Raw genomic sequence first — 25,138 nt, 5'->3', positions numbered from 1 at the left:
TTTTGTTCTTCCCTTGCCGGGATTCGAACCCATGCTACTGAGATATAGTGACACCAAATCGCCTGCATTGTAGCCGTCCTGATAGACCACACTACCACCTGGGCTTCAAAATAAAGCTTTCGGTGGCCTTGTGTTACCTTTCCTCGTCAGTTTTAATCAAGTGTCGTACTACAGTACATGATATATAAGGCATGGAGATGTTAATATTGTTACAGATCAGCTCAATTTTCTATAGTAAAGGATCCTACAAATTAATGCAAGATACAGTCACAGAAAATAATAATATTTATAAGAACGTCTGAGTCAGTGGCCCAATTTCTGGCTGCATATGATGACACCATTTATAAAGAAAATACAATATAAAAAAGAAGATGTGGTATGATTGCCAATGAGAGACAACTATCCACAAAAGACCAAAATGACACACACATTAACAACTACAAGTTTCCTTGCTCATAACAAAACATGATATACTGTGATTTAATTTTTTAATTGATACTAATTTTCATGGATATTTTAAATGTTCTACAAAGTACACATTTTCTAAAGGATTATATACCAGCTGGTAAAACCCCAAAATTAAATTACAAATGTAATTTCCTTGTTTCATGAAAAAATTTGTATCCATGAAAATAAAAGAAATCCACAGTAGCCAATTTGTAATTTGTCCAATCCAAATGAAATCCTTATAAGTACTCCCTATAACATTTAACAATACATTCCTAATAAGTGTTTGGTAGCGACATGATCTATTTATTACACAAATGTTTTAATTTATGGTTGATCGTTTCAAGTGGAATGTTATAATAGTATTTTTGAGTGTTTTTCAGAGGGCTGTGGTAGAACTCCTTCTCAACCATCACCACCAGTAACTACTCCTGGACCAAGTGAAAATTCTACAATACCAGAGAATCACAGATTATCATGTACAGAGAATGAAACTTATCAGACAGCCTGTCTAAACGGTGGATCATGCTTTGCCACATATGTAGAGTATAGGACAATACAGTGTGCGTAAGTAGTTTTTAAAGAGTTTCATTACCCGGTATGTGGAATACAATTTTTCTGAGAACAAGACACATACATGCAGTACCAACTGGTTATTATACCCCCGCTTTAAAAAAAGGGGGGTATACTGTTTTACCTCTGTCTGTCAGTCTGTCTGTCCCATGAATATTTTTTGTCGCATTTTTCTCAGGAACTACAATACAAGGATTTCTGAAATTTGGTTTCAGGGCTTATCTAAGTCAGCTATACCGTGTGATGAGTTTTCAGATTGATCACTTGACAACTTCCTGTTTACCGAACACTTGTATGATATTACACATGATAGCCAAGTTGAAATTTTTCGTCACATTTTTCTCAGGAACTACAATACAAGGATTTCTGAAATTTGGTTTCAGGATTTATATAAGTCAGCTATACTGTGTGATGCGTTTTCAGATTCATCACTCGACAACTTCCTGTTTACCGAACACTTGCATATTTTTACACTATTTATATTATCCACTTGCGGCGGGGGTATCATCAGTGAGCAGTTGCTCGCAGTTTCACTTGTTTGAGATACAGTCAATTGATACTAAAAAAAACTGATACATAATGCATTATTGTATATAATTCTGAAAAAGTTGCTAATTGCTGTTATGTTGTCACTTAAACTACTCAGCGTCTAATTCATATGGTTATGTGTGTAGTAATTTCTTCCCTATTCAAACCAACTATTAATATATCCTGCCAGGTCAAACAAACACTGATGTATCAATGGTCTTACTGCTGAAGAGGAAAAGTCTGTCTACAACATAATAGAACACTTCTATATCCATAGTGAACCCTTTTAAAAAGAGTTCAATTACATGCAAAGAAACAGGACATGAAAATATGATTTTAAGTATTATCAAGAAAAGAAAGTATATTTCAAAAGCATATTGACAACAGATATGAGGTAAAGAAATAACAAAGCAGAACAGAATTATAATTGCTTCATCTAAAGGGTCAGACATTACTCTTTAATCCTGAATGGGAAGCATGTATCTCTAAGTAAGTGACTACCATTAGCAGAACATGTCAGTAAACATTTTACTACATAAAAAAAAATGTTTATTTTCTGAAGATGTTTGGTCTCTTATTCAGTTTGTTGTATGACTTTCAGGTGTCCAAAGAAATATGTGGGTGACCGTTGTCAGATGATAGACCCTACCATTATATTTGGTAGTAAGTATAAACTATTTAAGTTGTTGACAAAGGATATGATAATAATCATTTTTTTTTCTATGGCCACTTTAAAACATATGTTAACTTTATATGATTTGAAAAGCTAAAAATGAAACAAACTTACTTCACATTACAAATTCATGTAAATAAAACGTGTAGGTTGGTTCAGGATTTTCCAAAAAAAAAAGTTAGATCCTGAAGGGACCTATCTCAACTGTTTGTCAAAAATGATATGATTGAGTGGTCATTGGAAGAATGAAAACACAATTTAACAGTTTCAATTGATAATCGTCCCCCCAAAATTTATTTTGATGATTTGGGCCAATTTATTTATTGATTTGATTAAATAATTTGATTTTGACTAAAAAATGACCTGACAATTAACACAGTCATACTTGATTATTGATTTTGTATAGTTAACATCAGTTACTAAATACATCATTATGTGTCAGGTATTGTCTTGACCAATTTATCTGAAAAACTATAAAATTGATGAATCAATTAAAGTAAAAAACCTGGGTGGGGACCACACATGTAATAATGTACTTTAGTATGCTTGTCAGACACGCTCAATTAATTGAACATTTATAAAAAAAAAAGTAATAGCAAACATGCAACTAATTGTAAAATAGGTTGTTTTTAATCATACATCATGTAACTTTCAGTTATGGTCAGGTGAATTTTAAAGAAACATGTGATGAGCTTCAAAACATAGTAAATCATATCAGACAGCATGAAGGAAGATTATTTTCTGAAACTTGTTTTTAGTAAACATACATACTTACCTCGCTTCAATTTTAATGAATGAAGTATACAGAGAAACAGAAATATAAAAAAGAAGATGTGGTATGATTGCCAATGAGACAACTGTCAACAAGAGACCAAAATGATGCAGAAATTAACAACTATATGTCACTGTACAGCCTTCAACAATGGGCAAAGCCCATCCCGCATAGAAATGTTTATTAACCACCCACTTTTTATACATCTCTCAAAATTATGTTATACAAATGTCCGTGTGTCCGTCTATCCATCCCTCTGTCTGTCCGTCCATCTATCCGTCTGTCTGTCCGTTGTAAACATGTCGCACCGTAACTTGAGAACGACTTATCCAAATTTCATGAAACTAATATCATAGTTTTTTCTTATGATGTTCAAATGATCTGTTTACTTTTTGGTGAAAATTAAATTAAAACTTTTTGAGTTACGGCACTTTGTAACTAAAACAAGGGGGTGTTTTTTTCACATGTCGCACCGTATTTCAAAAACGATTTATGATTATTGCTTAAAACTTTACACACTTCTTAGTTATATAAATATTAAGATCTGTATACTTTTCTGTGATGATTCAAAATTTCATTTCTGAGTTATTGAGTATTTTGTAAAAAAGGGGGAGGTTTTTTTTACAAGTCGCGCCATATCTCAAAAACAATTTATGATTAGATTATTGGTTAAAAATTTACACACATCTTTGTTATATTAATCTAAAGATCTGTATTCTTTTTGGGGATGATTCAAAATGTTATTTTTCAGTTATTTAGTACTTTTTTTAAAAGGGGGAGGTTTTTTTTTACATTTCAATCCGTATCTCAAAAACAATTTATGATCATTGCTTTAAACTTTACACTCTTCTTTGTTATATTAATCTAAAGATCTATACTTTTTTGTTTTGATTCAAAATTTTATTTTAGTGATATTTAGTTTTTTTTAAGAAAAAAAAAGATGGGGGGGGGAGGGGGGTTTCATATGTCCCTCCGTATCTCAAAAACAATATATGGTTATTGCTTTAAACTTTCTCAGAAACTATTTATGATTTTTGCATAAAACTTTCACACAAGACGACGGGCTTATCATGCACTCATGGCACAGCTGTTTATTTTCAGATGCAATAAACAGATAAATTGTTGCTATGAAATTAGTCTTGATGCATAATATGAATAAATTAAAAAGATGTACAGGTCATTTTCACTTTTAAAAATGGTCAGACATCAGCTGCACTTCTAGTTATTACAAACAATTTTGAATTAATTTTGAAAATTATTTAATACAATATTGTATTTTATCAATAAATTGGTTTTTTTTAATATTGTAGGAGAAAATGAAGAGAAGGTGACAAAAGCAGGCTTAGCTGCAGGATTAACTGCTCTCATCTTATTTTTAACAGTATTAATATTTATACTCATCTGGCACAGAAGGTAAGTGCTGAGAATGTACCTATATGAGAGAAAAAAAAGAAACTGAAGTTTATTTGTTAAGACTTCAATCTAAAAACAACTTGATATTTTTTTATCTGACAACCCTGCATACCATCTGGTAGCCACTAAAGGGAACTCTACAAGCACAAAACTAAAGAGGAGTTGCTTCAGGAGGGAGCTCTTTATTTAATTATCTTTTAAGAATTATAAAAATAAAACATGGTAAAAAATGCAAGAAATATTTATAGAAGCAAAACTGCATGGTATAAGTAATGAATACAGAGTGATATGACAATTGTGAAATTTTGAGCATGAAAATCTCTATTTTGACTGATTTAGGGTATTTTAATGGCATTTATTTTCCAAAAACTTGAAGGACATCTATTTCAACACCATGAACCAATATATTTTTGGTCAAAGGAGTTGTCAATGTTTCTGATTTCCCATTTCCATTCTCAATTTTATTCTGAGAAGGAAATAAAAATCTTTTACATGCTTTGAAACAGCTAAAGCTGGAATAAGATGGAATTGGAGCTTTAACACTGTTCAGGGCAAATAGAAAGTAGAAAAGCAATTGCTTGATATTTTAAAATCAAATGATTGCATTTTAGCTCAAAGAAGATATAGCTAAAAAACTTTAATGCTAAATTGAAATATCTGTAACCAGTACTCCTTTTTCTGTTGAATAATGAAAAACTGGTATTTATTGCATATTGTAAGAATTACATGTAGATAATATGAATATTTCATAAAAAATCATTCTGTTTTTCAGATACAAAAGAAGAAAAGATAGAGAAAAACAAAACAAAGAAGAACAAAGGATACAATATAATAATGGTGATCTCAATAATGGCAATTACAAGGTTTGTTGTTAATGTACATGTACAATTTAAGAGTAAAACCACTGATCTTGGTCTTTATATACTGATAATTCAACTTGCCTAATGTTTGAGTCTACTCAATTATGTAATTATATAAGATAAATTTCTAAACTTCAGCCTCATTTTTCTGGTGATGATATAGATACTTGTCATTTGTTTTAAATAAGAAAAAGAACTCTAATGTGAATAAAGGATTACCTACAGATTTATGCTATCCAAATGAAACAGTATTAAGGACTTGGCAAAATATTTGGACTCTTAATTGTCTATTTACCATGAAAAATCTTCAAAATGATCCAGAGACACAAAAATAAATAAAAAAAGTGGAACACATATGAAACAAAATTAAAAAAAAGAAAAGTTTTTTTTAGATAATTAGAGCTATAATTTCCATAGGGTACCAGTGAAGTCCCATATTTTATTACTTGAAGAATAAAAGACTAGGAAAATATTGATAGCCGGTCCTGTTTTAGAAATGTTTACATTGTATTACATTCCCATAAGATATATATGGTCATTTGGCAAAAATTTGTGTTAAATGCAGTTTGAAATATAAAAGCATCTATTTTAAATAAGAAAATCAGTTTATGAAGGCCCCTTCTAAAATGCATTGAAATATTTCTCGTTGGTTAGGTATATGACTTTAATTTTCTATTTTTTTTTTTGCCTAACTGAGCTCTCAATAAAAAAAAATCCAACCTTGTATTGTTAGCTCACCTGGCATAGCCATGTGAGCTTATGCCATCACTTGGCGTCCGTCGTCGTCCGTCGTCGTCGTCTGTCGTCGTCGTAAACTATTTCAAGAATCTTCTCCTCTGAAACTACTAGACCAAATACTTCCAAACTTTAACTGAATGTTCCTTAGGGTATCTAGTTTATAAATTGTATCAGAAGTTTTGATCCATCAACAAACATGGTCGCCATGGCTAAAAATAGAACATAGGGGTCAAATGCAGTTTTTGGCTTATATCTCAAAAACGAAAGCATTTAGAGCAAATCTGACATGGGGTAAAAATATTCATTAGGTCAAGATCTATCAGCCCTGAAATTTTCAGATGAATCTAACAATCCAAAAACTTAATTGGTAATTTTAAGGAAATTTTGCAGTTTTGGTTTATTATCTTGAATATTATTGAAGATAAAGATAAACTGTAAACAGCAAAAATGTTCAGCAAAGTAAGATCTACAAAAAATTTAACATGACCAATGTTGTCAATTGACCGCTTAAGGAGTTATTGCCCTTTAAAGACAAATTTGCTCTATTTGTTCATCAAACTTGCTTAAATTAAAAAATCTTCTCCTCTGAAACAACTGGGCCAAATACTCTCAAACTTTAAATGAATGTTCGTTGGGGTATCTACTTTCTAAATTGTATCCGAAGTTTTGATCCATCAACAAAAATGGCCGCTACGGCTAAAAATAGAACATAGGGGTCAAATGCAGTTTTTGGCTTATATCTCAAAAACGAAAGCATTAAAAGCAAATTTGTCATGGTTAAAAAGGTTCAATAGGTCATGATCTATCAGCCCTGAAATTTTCAGACGAATCTAACAATCCATTGTTGGGTTGCTGCCACTAAATTGGTAATTTTAAGGAAATTATGCAGTTTTTGGTTATATCTTGAATATTATTAAATATAAAGATAAACTGTATTCAGCAGAAATGTTTGGCAAAGTAAGATCTACAAATAAACAATATGATCAACATTTAAATGGCATTTTAAAGCAAAAATAATAATTGTGAAAGGTTTAAGCCAAAGGTTTCAGGTGAGCGAATCAGGCTCTTGAGAGCCTCTTGTTTAATAAAGAGTTTGACAAATATCTGAGTACAGTTTTGTACCATCTTTGCCATTAAAAAAAATGTAATCAAATAATTGCGCTCTTGTACCCTCATACTTACTTGTGGACAATTTATTGCTAATGTTTTATGATACTAACTTATATTTAATTGACAAGTTGTTTTATTACAGCCTGCCTTAACTAGCAGAAACAGGGATAGTTATGTTGAATCAATACCATTAACGTCCTTACCTTATAATGTAAGTACATCTCCTAAGTTAGAATCTAGAAAATTTCATACCTATGTTATTATTAAACTCAATATGTAATAACAGCAAAACATAGTGACTATAAAAGAGGGGCGAAAGATACTAGAGAGATATTTAAACTCAAAGATCGAAAACAAACTTATTTTTTAAGGGTCCAGCTGAAGGACACCTACAGGTGCAGGAGTTTCTCGATACATTGAAGACCTATTGGTGGCCTTCGACTGTTGTCTGCTCTATGGTCTGGTTGTTGTCACTTTGACACATTCCCCATTTCCTTTCTCAATTTTATTACAATGCCATGGCTAAAAAAGAAAAAGACAAACAAACAAATAATAATACACAAGACACAACATAGAAAACAAAAGACTAAGCAACACAAACCCCACCAAAAACTGGAGATATATAAGATTGCCAATTAGACAACTCTACACCAGAGAATAAAGGACAAGGACGTTAACAACTATAGGTCTTCAACAATGAGCAAAACCCATACTGTTTAGTTAGCTATAAAAGATCATGAGATGACAAAATGTGAAACAATACAAATGAGGAAACCAATAGCCTGATTTATAAAGATTTATAAATTCCAAAAAGAAATCCAAAGATCTTTAATTTAGTGTATTACATGTATAAAATGACAAGAAATGGGATAGATAAGAGAAGAATCTCAAAAACAAAAAGTTGAAGCTCACTTGATGAAGATTGGCATTAACACACATTAGATGGAGACTTTAAGAAGGTTACAGTGTTTAAAGCCAAGTAAAACAAGAAGAAAAGACAACAAGATGTTACAAATTCTTGGTTGTAATGTCTAATATGAAGTTTTATTGGCAATTTGTAAATTTTCTCTTTGATCTTACTGCCTAATATTTCTAAGATCTTGTACAGGACTTGATACTCGAAAGTATAAGTCAGTGATATCATGTATCAGTGCAGCTACATCACATGATCAAGTCCATCCTGTCAATTTATTAATAAAATGCATGTGACTCCATTCATACAACCTATTACCTATCTCAACATTTTGTATGGGTAAAAGTTGCTTACAAACTATTTAATTTTACTTCATTTACTTCATTTTGTTTACTTAACCTTAAAAAAACATACAGTAAAGACAAATTGCCAATAAAAAGCATTTCATTGTCCTAGTGGGCTTGCTTGATATTCTTGCTGAAAAAGTCAGTATCAAAAACAAAATGCCGCTATTCTATATCTCACACCTAAGGATAGTTATAAGTTATAACATAAATATATATTTGATAGAATGAGTAAATTGTAAGTATAATAGCTTGTTGATCAATTTCACATATTGTCTGTGTACATGTAGATGTCACTGAAAGTGTGTCTAATAGAATTGCTGAACTAGAAATGCTGTGCATATTAAGGTTTATTCACTTTGTTATCTGTTTTTTAATGACAATAATCTGTTCTTTAAAATTTGCAAAAACACATGACGATCTTCTTATGTTTTCTTTGAAGAAAACAACTTGTTTTAAATAAGTGGGTGTTAATTGTTGTGTTCTAAGCTTGAAATTATGTTATGTAATTGATCATATTGAAGATGATAAAATGACTAACATTGAATTGGAAGCTTTCTAATTAAAAATACTGCACATCTGTAATGGTGGTCATCAACCAAATAAGGAGAGATTTTATAATGTATCTTTTGAAAGATTGAGCAAAACAAACAAATTTTTACATTTGCCAGTAGTCAGCTCGATACGACTGTAAAACTTCATGACTCAATATATACATAACTGGTTCCAAAGCCGTTAGCCTTAATATAACTTAACATGAAGCCTCATAAAACTTTCACACTGCTATATTTTCTAAATATGAATTAAACATTGAGTTGTCTTATCTTTGCTTTCAATTAAGAATTGAATTTTATCAGGGTTGTGTTGACAGAAGAACATTTTGTATGAAACGTGGTGTGCTTTGTCCTAAAAATTAGGCATTCTTATACAAGCTGTAAAAAAGGGCATTATTGTAACATTGATGTAGAAACCACATGGGGTCAACAAAAGTGCATTTTATTGGAACACAAAACATTATATTGAAATGCCCCACAATGGTTGCATGGTAATCAAAGTTTCATCATTTTATGGTTGATTGATAGTTGGTGTTTAATGCCATTTTCAGGAACTGGAGTGCCTGAAGAGAGTCTTGAGATTATTTAACACCCTTACTTTTTGAATGAAGATATGTTCGTTTATGCTTTTTCTTTGTATCTAAAAGTGCTCACTTTTCTTTTGCAGCAAACAGAAGTAACAGAAGAAATCCATAAAGAAGAAGAAAAACCTTTACAATTAAGTCAAAACTCTAGTTTTTCAGACAGTGATAGTAGAAAATTATTAGCATCTATTAAATTCATGGATGATGATGACAGTGGTGCTTCCCCAGAATTTGTATAGCATAACAACACATATAACATTTCATTGGATCTGAAGCGTGTCATGTGATATCTGCATTTAATTCATTCTCCGTTTAATATCTACAAGTAGGTTTCATGTGTCAAAAGCAATAGTAATGTATGCAACTTTATGATTTCATATCAAAGTTATTTATCCTTTATGAGAGGCAATATTAACATCTTAACTAAGCAACAGTATCAAGGGAGATAATTCATAGATGTTCATGCAGGGAGATAACTGGATATTTTACTAACTTATTAGTATGGATTACAGATATTCATTTGGCAGTGAAAGTGATATACAGAAAGAAATTTCAACAGTGATAGAATTGTTCCTATGGTTGAATTACGTTTTAATATTGCACTAGAAAATGTTATGTTTCTGATTTAAAAGTGAACGAAATCATATTTAGATATATTTTTTATTTGGTGGTTATCTGTATTGGCACATTGTAAACATTAATATTCTGATGAATTTCTGAAATAATAGATAAATAATGTGATCTGTGAATTTTTGAATGTCTACACTTGTTTATTTTACTGTGAGTTATGAAAAAAACACTTAATATAGCAGTCATTTCATTTTAATTCAATTCATTATAATTTATTTTCATTATATATTATCATTTCATTTCATTGTAAAATAGTCATGGTTTATATTTAACAAAACATTGTACAATGAGCAATTTTATCAATAGCATTTTAATACAAAGTCACTGCCATAGATTCTGATTAATATGTTAATATGCATTTATTTATATCCATTGTTTTTTTGTACAATCTATGTTTGTTTTTAATAAAATGTCTTTGTAAAAATTATTATTAAAATCATTAGCTCATCTGTCCTGAAGGACTGTGTGGGAAATTTCATCTTCTTCTAAATTTTATATTAAAATTCACTCAAGACTCTCACGATCTCACACAACTTGTTTTGGAGGAAGTATTTTGCAAGGGATGTATTTTTGTGTATTTCCAGAGTAAGCTAAACTCACTTGTTTAGATCTGATCTCAAATGAATATTAGTATCAGGGATAAGAAGAAAAAAAATAAGAACCTCTAAACCCAGTGTTTAGCCCAGAAATCTTGCCTTTCTTGAATACTTTAATAAATAGGGATAATCTGAATTTAACAAACATCAGTAAGATTTACAATCAAGGGGACATTGGCTGAAATTATCATTTAAATTATTTCCTTTATTGACGAATTTTTCCAATTTTGCATTTTTTCTTACAATCGTCACATTTATAATAGATAGTCTGGAAATTTAAAAAGCAAAAATAATCAACAGGAAAATACTTTTAATAGGCTTTCATGGCTGAAATCTTCAGTTGACTCAGTATAGGAGATATTGCCCTTTAATGCAGATTTATTTTTTGGCATGTTTTTGTCTATATCTTTACAACTATAGAAGATACAAATGTAAATCAAAACTTAATAAAACAAAAGTGATTAGCATAACAAGATCTACAAATATATCTACATGACTGAAATGGTCAGAGTTACTAGTAATGGCCTTTCATGATGGTTTTTACAAAAACATGGTTGTTTTGGAAGATGCATGTAAGCGACACAGGCTTATTAGAGCCTCTAGTGTTTTTTTTTTTATGTCAATGGACCTAGGACAAAGAAATTTATAAAATATCAATGTATTGTGACACAAAGTTCAAAGTTCAAAATTGAATTTTCATTGTTAAATCTGTAATAATTTAATCAATAAGTAAACTATATTTGGTGTATGGAATAAGAATAAGGTTTACATGTCTGTCTGTCAAGGTTTATCTGACCTTGAACATATTTTTATTGTTTCTAGGTCAAAGTTTTTTTTCATGGTTATATCTGTTTCTTAGATTCTATAAGCAATAAATCAAATTTATTTCGTGGTTTTGAATGATTTCATGGTGAAACTGTTGTATGGCAAGGTTCATCTGACCTTGACCTCATTTTTGTGGTTCATTGGTTAATGTTCAGTTATTGTAACAAGGTCTCTGATTTAAGCTAATTGGGCTCTCTATATTTTGTGTAAGGTGTACTGTCAGGACCTAGCATTGACCTCATTTCCATCAATAATGTGAAGTAAATGTGATATGTGTAGGAAAACCTTAAAATTACAGAATTACAAAATAAGTTCCTTCACAGTGAATACAAAACCTGTACACTCTTGTTAATCTTTATAAAAGCATTTTAATTTAATCTATGTTCCCTGATTTCTAATCTCACTATTTTCTGTAAAAAGACTTAACATAATTATTTATTATCAACATTTTGTTTTTTGGCATACAAATTTTTACAACCAATTAACAAATGTATAACTTGTGTTAATCTCTCCCAGCTTACAGTCATACATTTGTTTTAAAAATCTACTTGAATTTTATTAGACAAATAAAGTTGTACAAACTATTTTTTTGAATATTTTTTTGTATGCAGTGCAATTTGTTTAATACATGGATATCATTTTGTGATGTCCTGTATTTGTTATCACAGAATATTTATATATTTTAAAAAATGCATGTTACTGTTCATTTCATGTTAATTTTGGTCTCTCTGTACAGTCTGTAACACAAGCAGCAACAAGGTTTACTTTTCTATGGGAATTGAAAGAATGATTTATTTTGTATCTTGACATATAAAAAGCTGATAGAAAATATCATATTTGATGGTTTTCCACAGATAATCACTAACATTTTTGTTTCTGTATAAATAGTAAGAGTTCATGAGCTCTGATGAATTTATCTTATTGTTTAAACATTCTTTCATTGTTGTACGTTTTTGTAAAAAAGATGGTAAATATTTATAAAATAAATGAAATTTGTTACTAAATGATTTTTGTTATCACTATTTTAATTAAAATGAGGAAAACTTTTATTTTCAATACTGAAATATGGATTGTTCTAATAAAGCTCAATTTCCTGAGGCGTAAGGTTCTAATATTGTTCTACTGCTCCAGAAGGTGTTGTATTACTAGTTCCTGTGGCGTTTATTCCGGTTATTTTTCTACTGCTCCAGAAGGTGTTGTTATACTAGTTCCTGTGGCGTTAAGTCCTGTTATTGTTTTACTGCTCCATAAAGTGTTGTTTTACTAGTTCCTGTGGCGTTAAGTCCTGTTGTTGTTCTTATGCTCCAGAAGGTGTTGTTTTACTAGTTGCTGTGGCTTTAAGACCTGTTATTGTTTTACTGCTCCAGAAAGTGTTGTAATACTTGTTACTGTGGCTTTAAATCCTGTTATTGTTCTACTGCTCCAGAAGGTGTTGTTTTACTAGTTGCTGTGGCTTTAAGACCTGTTATTGTTCTACTGCTCCAGAAAGTGTTGAAATACTAGTTCTTTATGTGCTTTAAGTCCTGTTATTGTTCTTCTGCTGCAGAAAGTGTTGTAATACTTGTTCCTGTGGCGTTAAATCCTGTTATTGTTCTACTGCTCCAGAAGGTGTTGTTATACTAGGTCCTGTGGCGTTAAGTCCTCCTGTTATTGTTCTACTGCTCAAGAAGGTGTTGTTATACTAGTTCCTGTGGCGTTAAGTCCTCCTGTTATTGTTCTACTGCTCCCGAAGGTGTTGTTTTACTAGTTCTTCGTGTGGCGTTAAGAACAGTTATTTTTCTATTGCTCTAGAAAGTGTTGGTTTACTAGTTCCTGTGGCGTTAAGTCCTGTTATTGTTCTTCTGCTCCAAAAGGTGTTGTTTTACTAGTTCTTTATGTGCTTTAAGTGCTGTTATTGGTCTACTGCTCCAGAAAGTGTTGTTATACTAGTTCTTGTGGCGTTAAGTCCTGTTATTGTTCTACTGCTCCAGAAGGTGTTGTTATACTAGGTCCTGTGGCGTTTAGTCCTGGTATTGTTCTTCTGCTCCAAAAGGTGTTGTTTTACTAGTTCTTTAAGTGCTTTAAGTGCTGTTATTGGTCTACTGCTCCAGAAAGTGTTGTTATACTAGTTCCTGTGGCGTTAAGTCCTGTTAATGTTCTTCTGCTCCAGAAAGTGCTGTTTTACTAGTTCCTGTGGTGTTAAGTCCTGTTATTGTTCTACTGCTCCAGAAGGTGTTGGTTTACTAGTTCCTGTGGCATTAAGTTTTTGTGTTTTGGTCTGTTTTTTTCATACCTTATGCAATTGGTCTACTCTATTTGTTGTATGGAATGATTGTAAGGTGTAAATGTCTAGTGGGCATATGTCATCTGCCCTAGACCATATTTTCATGGTTCATTGATCAAAGATAAGTTTTTGAGTTTTGGTCGTTTTATCTAATACTATATGCCATAGGTCCACTATATTTGGTGTATGTAAATATTTTATGATCTATATGTCAGTCATGCAGGTGTTTTTAATCAGATCTCGTTTTAACAGTTTATTGCTCAGTGTTAAGTTTTTGTGTTTGTGTTTTTCTTAAACTATAAGCAATAGGTCAACTTGTTGTATGGAAGCATTTTATGTCATCTGACCTTGACCTTATTTTCATGGTTCATATGTGAAAGTTGTAGTAAAGCTTTATATTAAGGAGTAACATCATAATGTCAATGACAAGTAAAGAAGGCGAGACATTTAAGTGTGTGCACTCTTGTTTAATTGGGGATGTTTTATTGTTCTTCGAAATTTTAGTCGGAGACGTTTTAGTGTTTTCATTCAAATTCAAAAAGTTAATGTGATATTTTACCTTTATCAAAATTTTTAATTACCCTTTTTAGCTCACCTGGCACGAAGGGCCAAGTGAGCTTTTCTCACCACTTGGCGTCCGTCTTCCGTCGTCCGTCGTCGTTAACTTTTTACATTTTGAACTTCTTCTAGAGAACCACTGAATGGAATGAAACCAAACATGGCATGAATGTTCCTTATGAGGTGCTGACCAAGTGTTGTGACTTTGTAGCCGATCCATCACCCAAGATGGCCGCCAGCGGGGGACTTAGTTTAACATAGGACCCTATAGGAAATGCATATAAATGACTTTTTTTTAGAGAACCACTGAACGGAATGAAACCAAACATGTCATGAATGTTCCTTATGAGGTGCTGACCAAGTGTTGTTACTTTGTAGCCGATCCATCATCCAAGATTGCCACCAGCGGGGGACTTAGTTTAACATGGGACCCTACAGGAAATGCATACAAATGAATTCTTTTAGAGAACCACTGAATGGAATGAAACCAAACATGGCATGGATGTTCCTTATGAGGTTCTAACCAAGTGTTGTTACTTTGTAGCTGATCCATCATCCATGATGGCCGCCAGCGGGGGACTTAGTTTAACATAGGACCCTATGAGAAATATATACAAATGTCTTCTTTTAGAGAACCACTAAATGGAATGAAACCAAACATGGCATGAATGTTCCTTATGAGGTGCTGACCAAGTGTTGTTACTTGGTAGCCGATCCATCACCCAAGATGGCCGCCAGCGGGGGACTTAGTTTAACATAGGACCCTATGGGAAATATATACAAATGTCTTCTTTTAGAGAACCACAGAATGGAATGAAACCAAACATGTCATGAATGTTCCTTATGAGGTGCTGACCAAGTGTTGTTACTTTGTAGCCGATCCATCATACAAGATGGCCACCAGCGGGGGACTTAGTTTAACATGTGACCCTACGGGAAATGCATACAAATGAATTATTTTAGAGAACCACTGAATGGAATGAAACCAAACATGGCATGGATGTTCCTTATGAGGTTCTTACCAAGTGTTGTTACTTTGTAGCTGATCCATCATCCATGATGGCCGCCAGCGGGGGACTTAGTTTAACATAGGACCCTATGAGAAATATATACAAATGTCTTCTTTTAGAGAACCACTAAATGGAATGAAACCAAACATGGCATGAATGTTCCTTATGAGGTGCTGACCAAGTGTTGTTACTTGGTAGCCGATCCATCATCCAAGATGGCCGCCAGCGGGGGACTTAGTTTAACATAGGACCCTATGGTAAATATATACAAATGTCTTCTTTTAGAGAACCACAGAATGGAATGAAACCAAACATGACATGAGTTTTCCTTATGAGGTGTTGACCAAGTGTTGTTACTTTGTAGCCAATCCATCATTCATGATGGCCGCCAGCGGGGGACTTAGTTAACATAGGACCCTACGGGAAATATATACAAATGTCTTCTTTTAGAGAACCACTGAATGGAATGAAACCAAACATGGCATGAATGTTCCTTATGAGGTGCTGACCAAGTGTTGGTACTTTGTAGCCGATCCAACATCCAAAATGGCCGCCAGCAGGGGGACTTAGTTAAACATAGGACCCTACGGCGGGAGATGCATTCAAATGGCTTATTTCAGAGAACCACTGAATGGAATAAAACAAAACATAGCATGAATTTCCTTATGAGGTGCTGACCAAGTGTTGTTACTTTGTAGCCGATCCATCATCCAAGATGGCTGCCAGTGGGGGAATTTTGAATGAAATCAAACATAGCCTGAATGTTCCTTTCCTTACGAGGTTGTGTTGTTACTTTTAGTCAAATTTTATATTTTTTGATATGATTTCAAAAACCCAGGAAGAATCAGGTGAGCGATACAGACTCTTGAGAGCCTCTAGTTTCTTCAACTTGGCTGTATAGTTCATGGCTCATGCCAAAGTCAAATCATAGATTTTAAAACTGGTACTCCGAAGAGAAAAGGCAAGTGTCTAACTGTAGGCATTTGTCTTGCTGCACTAGCACCTTATTAAAGTCCAGATAACCCACAGACCAGTTGGCTAGTACAAGCAAACAGGTACTTTTGTATCATTTGGCATTTTAAAACTTTTGGAAAAATTTATAATGATGGACTTTTACCTGTTTTACCGAAAGCTTTTTTGTTTTAATATATTTTTAACACCTTTCAGTTAAACACACATTCTGGCTGCATAATGTTTATTCAAAGATAATTTCTTTTTACAAAATTTACATCACAAATTTTGGCTGATTATAACTTTGGCTGTTACCCATAATTTCAAGAAATAATATGAATAACCACTTGATATTGAAATTAAAAACTACAACTTCAAAATTGGTTTAATTCTAAAAGCAATTCATAGTTCATGTCAAAAAGTTATGATCTTCTTTTCAATGTTGAAATGTTTATTCATGCCCAGCACTTTATGATTAAAATTCTTTTCATCAACTAACAAACTTAATTTACATAGGGTAACTTACACATAAAGTATCACCCAGATCTTACAAACTTGTCTTTAATGGAGCAGGAACTACCCACTAATAGACTATCAACTAGTCTTAGATGCATGATTTTATTCATTAGTTGTTAGTGTCTTTGAACTAGCTGTCAGTAACTGTGAGTATTATCAGATCTGTACTAAGTATTTTTTTCTTGTTGGGATATACAAGTACCCCACCACATCCTCTCTGTGTTTCTATTTGTATCCATCTGACAAGATAAGCCTTTGTCAACTGACTTTTTTAGTTTCGTTCTAATGCCACTGTCGCATGTTAGGGAGAGGATTTGGATCCCGCCACACTGTTTATGTATGTGCCTGTCCCAAGTCAGGAGCCTGTAATTCAGTGGTTGTCGTTTGTTGATGTGTAACATATTTGTTATTCGTTTATTTTTTTGTACAAAAATTAGGCCGTTAGTTTTCTCGTGTAAATTGTTTTACATTTGTCATTTCGGGGCTTTTTATAGCTGACTACACGGTGTGGGCTTTGGTCGTTGTTGAAGGTCGTAAGGTGACCTATAGTTGTTAATTTCTGTATCATTTGGTCTCTTGTGAAGAGTTGTCTCATTGGCAATCATACCACATCTTCGTTTTTATATTATCAGCTCATTAAAGCAATAAAACCCGAGATTACAGCAAAATATAAAATTATCTAATTAAAGTTAAAAAGTTCAATAAGAGACTTTAATAACAAACAGATAAATTAATGTTACTCTTAATATAAATATGATCTAAATAAACTCATCACAGATACCAGGACCAAATTTAGCATATACGCCAGACGCTCGTTTCGTCTACAAAAGACTCATCAGTGACGCTCGAATAAAAAAAAACCGGTTAAAAAGGCCAAATAAAGTACGAAGTTGAATTCCATAAAGTTTGGCCAAATACAGCTAAGATAATATATGCCTGAGGTAGAAAAGCCTTAGTATTTAAAAAAAAATCAAAAATTATTAAACAGTAAATTTATAAATTTAACCATACCAATGACAATTCATGTCATTTGGGATTTGTCAAGGGATTTGTCACATTCTTAGAAAATTCTCCTTCTTAACCACATTAAATTTCAACAAAAATATATGCCTACAATTTCCTGTTTATTGTCATTGATCAATAAAAAAATGCATCAGTATATTTGAGGGAACATCATTTGAATATAGATATAGGAAGATGTGGTGTGAGTGCCAATGAGACAACTCTCCATCCAAATAACAATTTAAAAAATAAACCATTATAGGTTAAAGTACGGCCTTCAACACGGAGCCTTGGCTCACACCGAACAACAAGCTATAAAGGGCCCCAAAATTACTAGTGTAAAACCATTCAAACGGGAAACCCAACGGTCTAATCTATATAAACAAAACGAGAAACGAGAAACACGTATATATTACATAAACAAACGACAACTACTGTACATCAGATTCCTGACTTAGGACAGGTGCCGAAACATTTGCAGCGGGATTAAACGTTTAAATGGATCCAAACCTTCTCCCTTTTTCTGAATCAATAGCATATCATCACAACATAGAAAAACACACGATAAAATATCAATTGGCAGACTTAATATTTTCCCTCGCGATCCCCGCCCATCTACCCGTCTCAATGAGCTGGTCTCAATAGGTAACTTCAAATTCGAGCATCGAAGTTTAGATATGTAATATCTGTTCTTGGGTAATAATCGCAATAGATACGGTTCCAAACCAAACTCGAGTTTGAATAAAGAATAGAGTTCACCCCTAGATGCATTATGTATCTGCAAGAACCAATGCTGATAGTACTGATCTGTTAATCGCTGTTTAACCATACTTTCAATCTAATTAAAATATTGATCTCTGATTACGTTATACTCATATGTAGTACATTGTATAACGTAATCAGAGATCAACATTTTAATTAGATTGCCATACTTTTTAACCAATCAATATTTACAACTAATTGATCGTTCCATAAAGCTAAGACCTGTATCATCAATATAGATTTAACATATTGAATCCATCTTAATTTGGTAGGATTATTTTCATGTAGCTTAATCATAAGTCTTAGAAGGATATTTGACAGTATAAGAACCAACAAGAAGCAACTATAAGCAGTGCAATTTCGTTGATACTTATTTGTGCATGGAAATAGACATGTATGCAGTCTTAGGTTGCATAGTAGATATCTTGAAATTATTAAAAAAAAACATAAGCCGTCTGTTGCCTAGGATTATGTCTGTTGCTAAAGAGAAAAATTCATTATCATGTGGAGTCACAGATTTTTTTTGTTTTTGTTTAAGCACTGAAAAAAAACATACTTTCAAATGCAATGCACAGTTTAAAAATCATATTTTTAGGGCAATATAATAAAATTCCCCCTTTTGGTTTTCACCCTAGCAATCTTCTTTTTGCAATAAAAACATAGAAAACTGACATCACAATATATGTAGCTACGATTTATACAAAATTACAGATAGAGAAAAAAGATGGTAAAATACTTACCATTCTCATCCGATTATTCAGTCTTCAAAAAAATAAAATGCTACTTGAGATTGAACTCCGTCTCTAAGGAATATATGTGTTGCGAGTCAGAAATCATTTTGCTGTAGCTTTTTCATTCTTATGACTAACACTTGTGCCCAGAGTCTTGACTTTATAATACAACCTTGAAGGTTCATTTTTGAATAAATTGGGGACTCATCTTCGTTCCTTCACTGGGAAATTAAGTTGCAAAATTGGAAGTCCGTAAAATGTCCTTCAAATTTTTTTTTTATATAAGGCCTACACATTTTTGAATGCTTACCCAATTTTTTTCTCTTATAATTGTTTGTATTTATGTTCCGGACCATATGAGTATTTGGACCATACGCGTATGGTCATGACCATATGCGTATACTCATATGGTCCGACCGTACGCGTATGGTCGGACCATATGAGTATAATACTCGTTTGGTTATTAACGGGCCGGACCATATGAGTATTTGGACCATATAGGTATATATATTTTTTTCAAATTACATTATAAACGTTTCAATAATACAAAAACTTTATCTAAAAAAACAGTGATGGTTTAAAACATGACAATTTTTGTAATTTTATAATAAAAAAAAATACGTAAAATTTAATATTGATGCCATAGTTAGTTTTCATCGCTAGTAATTACATTCCTGCATTTAGGTTTGGATGACATTCACTTCCACACGGTATCATAGCTTTTTTGCATTTGCAAGAAATTTGTGCACGATCTTTTTCATTTACACATTTTGTTTGCGAGTGAAAAACAAGCCTTTTTTGCAGCTGCGTTCAGTGATACCGAGGTCTTTGGCAATTCTGATGTCTACGGTGTTTTTAAGAAGCTCTAGATCTCAAATATCGTAAAATGACTGCAATACACCATCTTCACAACACAACTTAAATAAATTAATAGTATGCTACTTTCCAGTGACTTCTTATGTAACAGTTCATTAAGAAATTTTTGGAATTTAATTTTTAAGTCGACATATTGCCATTACTCGTAATAACAAATCGGTAATGACCATCGGTATAAAATGTGTTTACTTTAAATTTGACAATTAAGTAAAATCAGAGACATATAATACAATATATATGTCTCTGGTAAAATTAAGTAACTATGTGAAACTTTTTATTATTATTTAGCTTTATCTTTTTATTATAATATAATGATAAAATTACCTTTATGATAGCGTATTTTGAATGAACGGTCATACCATATGAAGAGTTTAGAAGTATGAAAAGTAAACTGTAACAGAGTGTTAATTACCCCGACCATACGCGTATGGTCGGACCATATGAGTATATACCCATATGGTCATGACCATACGCGTATGGTCCAAATACTCATATGGTCCGGAACATTTATACTTTCAAGAGTACAATTAGTTGCATTAATTAATATGACTATCAGGGTTTATATGAAGGCAATTTAAAAATGTTATGTGATTTAAAACAGTTTTCAGTGCTGCATTTATTTTGAAATTGGTGTTTTTTAATACACACAATCAGAGACATATAATACAATTTTTATTCCATAATCTGTCTCTCTGAATCAATTATAAACCCCATTGTAATAAGTTGTTGGTCCATGGTGATCCCAAAATAACTATATTATTTCATAATTATAGTTCAAATCAATTTAGCTATTTTTCTTAAAAAAACCCAACCCAATTTCATATCATAATGTATGATAAAAATTAAAGTTTCTACGTTTCTGCATATGAAAGTTAAGTACGAGCTAGTAGAGGTACGAGTCGGTAAAAATCGGGTACGAATTTAATTTTAGGTCGAGTTAACATGTACCTTCAGAACAATTCTTTGTTAACGTAATTTTCAGATATTTTTGATATTACATATGCATGAACATGATTAAGTTTCTAACAAACATTGCTCATGGCTTTGATTTTTCATAAAATAATTTAAAAACTGAACACAATAAGCTGTGTGTGCTCCAATGTTGGAGGGATTTACGTAAACAGGTAAAGATGAAGACGTCACTCCCGGAAGTTCATTTCATGTTTATGTTTTTATGGTCTACAAGTACAAGAAAAATAACAATAATTGATACTTTTACATATTCTATAAACAATGGGGGCTTTAACAAGTCGACAGGCCAATGGAAACGAAGATATTGACACTGCTTGTAACAACGTGTATAGATACCCACCGAAATCAGGTAACACAAAAACACTGACAGCTACTCAGCCTCTGATCATGATGTCAAGAAATTTTTTATAACCATTTATAGAATCCACTAATACTAAATAGTAATGATAATAATATTTTATTCAATAAAGTATCTAGCATTTATGAGTTTTACAATACACAATACATAAAGACAATACACTAACACATACTTGATTAAAAAGAATGACATTTGATGAGCCCTTTGTTTGTTTGTTTGTTTATTTTGTGTCATTTGTTTTTGTATGTTATATGTTTTCGTATCAACCACATTTTGCCGGTTTCGACAGTACACACGTACACTGTGGCGTATTTTCTGTTTTTATTTTTGGAACAACAACAACACAACAAGGAGACACATGTATGACATGTTAAAAGTCACTTTTACACCGTGTATCATTGTACAGCGGATATAGGTACTAACCAAGTGGACGTGAGCGATTTTGATCTTACACGGTAACAAAAATCTTTGTTTTGTTCACATACTATCAATGTGTACTTCAATCTAAACATAATTGCTGTTTTAAGAAATGATTTGGTCGTAGGTTGATGGTTAGATCTTAGAGATGTCTCATTATTTTCCCAAAACAAGAGGGATTACTAAAACTTTGTAAAATCATGTGCAAATACTTGTCAGAGAAGTTGACCCTTGTCTCATCCAATATAATTCTATATTCATTGCAACTCTTTTTCTGATAGAAGGTCAATGTGTGTGTGTAATAAGTATAGCTGTTTCAATAATTGGCATTAAAATCTTTCATACATATATTATTTTTCGATATTTTATCCCTAAAAAAGTGTTGTGTACGGTGTTTAGCTGACCACATAAATCCTTCTGTACGGTGTTTGTTTATGTGTTACATATTTGTTTTTCATTCATTTTTTTACATAAATAAAGCTGTTAGTTTTCTCACTTGAATTGTTTTACATTGTCTTATCAGGGCCTTTTATAGCTGACTATATGGGGTATGGGCTTTGCTCATTATTGAAGGCCGTACAGTGACCTATAATTGTTAATGTTTGTGTCATTTTGGTCTTTTGTGGATAGTTGTCTCATTGACAATCATACCACATCTTCTTTTTTATATTGAATATTGAACAAGCAAAACAAAGATTTTCGTTACCGTGTAAGGTCAAAATCGATCATGCCCACTTGCTTAGTACCTATATCGGGTGTACTGAGTATACACAGTGTTTTCAAGACTTAAGAACTTATTAAATTAAACCTACCTTGTTCGGCCTTCTAATGTCAAAAATACACATCACTAGAATATAGTCATGATAGTTGTTGAGAAAAATTCTGAGGGGTTACATGAAGAATAGCTAAATCATCTGCCTTTTAGACATTGGATCTTTTTAACATGGTGATGGTTCTTATATAAAATGGTTGTTCAAAATCTAATCTATTTATTCAATATTTAATTGACAATTCTTTTTATACATCCTTGATACATAAAGATGAAAACTGACTTAATCTTTAACATTAAATCCCAAATTTTGAAAACTGCATTTTATTTTCAAAATACTGTCTTAGTAGAATTTTAACCCAGACTGGCAGTACTAGAGCAAAGACTTTAGAAAATACTCATTTCCAGATTTCGTAGTCATTTCCTGTCCATCACGGTGTGTACTAATCAAATTTTAAATCCTTTGAAAAACATGTGACACCGTTTTTTTTACATGCAAAAATAGCAAAGTACTAGTAATCGGGAACATTAAAAGAGTGTTATAAGCCTTGACAAAAAATCTCTGTAGACACCTATAAACATTGACAGAATATGCCTTTGAAGTAAACACCTGAATAAAGACCCAACAGTGAAAACTGTAAACAGTGAAAATTGTTTTTTGTACGAAAACTCATCACATGAGGCTATGTAAAAAAAGTTCCTGTTATTTTATCAATATCAAGGATAACCCATAAAGTTTTAAAGTTTGTTTCCAATGGCACTGATGAGTCTTTAGTAGACGAAACGCGCATCTGGCGTATATACTAAATTTAGTCCTGGTATCTATGATGAGTTTACATGTATATATACATGTATGTGAATCTCCATATGGGAGTACATTAATTCCCTTTTCAGGGATCTCCTCCTGTTGAAGAGAAAAAAATCCCATGTATTAAATATTTCATAAATAAAAAATTTCAAGCACCAGATTTAAATACTATGTTTACAAACATTTATTATTGAAGACTAAAAAACCAAAGAGTAACAAACATATACGGTGTAACTGACATTTCCTGATAACCTGTGTAGATTTTGATGTGGCAGATGGCTAATTATATGTAAGGAGTGATGTCACCTCATGATCAGGTGCCATGTTGAATAAAATTCCTCAAGTTTTATAAGAGTACATGCATGTACAAGTTTTAGATGTTTCTTTATACATGTTATAATTACACATGTATCTTTCAGGTAACTATTTTGGAAGTCATTTCATTATGGGAGGAGAAAGATTTGATATGAGTCAGCCAGAAGCTTATCTGTTTGGAGAAAATCAGGATCTCAATTTTCTTGGATCAAAGCCTGTTGCTGTAAGTTGATTGAAATTGTGGGAAAATAATAAATTTACCTTGTCATATTTTTTATGACTTAAACAGTTAGTACTGCACCCCATGAACTTTTTAACAATTAATATCTCTCACATGATGAAAAAAAAAACCAAAACCTAAAGAAAGACCTTGAAGAGTGCCTAAAGTAAAGCCAAACCAGGACAAGGAATCAGAGCTACATACATGTACAAAATGTATGCATGAGGCCTAGGGAGAAGCAGTCCTTGTTTTAAAATAATTATTAAATTTTGTAACAGCAAATATAAATCAAACAATATGTATACATTTCCCTATGCCTATAATTCCATGACCATGTTGACAGTACAGAATCATAATGACCTCCTAAACTTATGTTTGTACAGTTTACCAGCAGAAGTAGAACCTGTGATGAAATGGTGATACAAAAAAATGTAGTAAAAAAATTAACAGTTCCAATTTTACTCCACCAGATGCCCATTTACAAATATTGTCACCAGTGATGGTCAAGGCTGAAATATTTGAAAGTCCAAAACTTAATACAATTGTTGAGTAGCTGACAAAACCAAAAATGACCAAAAGTAAATCCAAACCAAGATAAGGTCTTTAGATTTAGAGCTTTGCAGGTAGGAGATGCATTTATGTGTGCCTTAACATTCATACAGCAGGATGAAACATCTCTTGAGTTCTTTGTTATGATTACAATTTGATTTGTATATGATTTGTATATGATTTGTTTATTGTTTTATTTTCAGTATCCTTATCCTTCATCATCAGGTAATGAACCTACCAAAACACTTAAAAGTCTGGTCAACATTAGAAAGGATTCTCTTCGCTTTGTCAAGTAAGTCCATAAACATATAAATATTGTTTGGCAGAGAGAAAAAAACTCTGTTAACTTTAAGAGAAGCTACTGTTATCATATTTTTGACAAACTGATCCGGTATCTTTCTTTTCCTTAAAAGAACCGTTAGTAGGGATAAGAATATACTAATTTCTCATTTGAGTTCTTGTCAGTATAATACATGTAAAACACATCACAAGATGCACTGG

At 32.2% G+C, this 25,138-nt stretch overlaps 2 protein-coding genes across 18 annotated transcripts in view; both read left to right on the top strand.

Moving 5' to 3' along the window:
- LOC134724947 (pro-neuregulin-2, membrane-bound isoform-like) overlaps window positions 1-11,401 on the top strand; it is a 71,383-nt gene extending 59,982 nt beyond the window's left edge. For all 17 annotated transcript variants that reach the window (XM_063588353.1, XM_063588343.1, XM_063588349.1 and 14 more), the window contains 6 exons: window positions 831-1,014; window positions 2,150-2,211; window positions 4,304-4,406; window positions 5,179-5,269; window positions 7,257-7,325; window positions 9,593-11,401. In XM_063588353.1, coding sequence (XP_063444423.1) covers window positions 831-1,014; window positions 2,150-2,211; window positions 4,304-4,406; window positions 5,179-5,269; window positions 7,257-7,325; window positions 9,593-9,748 — 665 coding nt within the window. In that variant the 3' untranslated portion in view covers window positions 9,749-11,401. The remainder of the gene's footprint in view (window positions 1-830; window positions 1,015-2,149; window positions 2,212-4,303; window positions 4,407-5,178; window positions 5,270-7,256; window positions 7,326-9,592) is intronic.
- Window positions 11,402-21,353: 9,952 nt separating this feature from the next.
- Window positions 21,354-25,138, top strand: part of LOC134724946 (probable E3 ubiquitin-protein ligase MGRN1) — a 32,542-nt gene continuing 28,757 nt past the window's right edge. Inside the window, exons 1-3 of the mRNA XM_063588340.1 lie at window positions 21,354-21,550; window positions 23,973-24,091; window positions 24,841-24,929. Coding sequence (XP_063444410.1) covers window positions 21,463-21,550; window positions 23,973-24,091; window positions 24,841-24,929 — 296 coding nt within the window. The 5' untranslated portion in view covers window positions 21,354-21,462. The remainder of the gene's footprint in view (window positions 21,551-23,972; window positions 24,092-24,840; window positions 24,930-25,138) is intronic.

Source organism: Mytilus trossulus, chromosome 7, assembly GCF_036588685.1.
Source record: "Mytilus trossulus isolate FHL-02 chromosome 7, PNRI_Mtr1.1.1.hap1, whole genome shotgun sequence".
NCBI classification, from domain to species: Eukaryota; Metazoa; Mollusca; class Bivalvia; order Mytilida; family Mytilidae; genus Mytilus; species Mytilus trossulus.
This window is presented reverse-complemented; position numbering and strand designations above follow the sequence as displayed.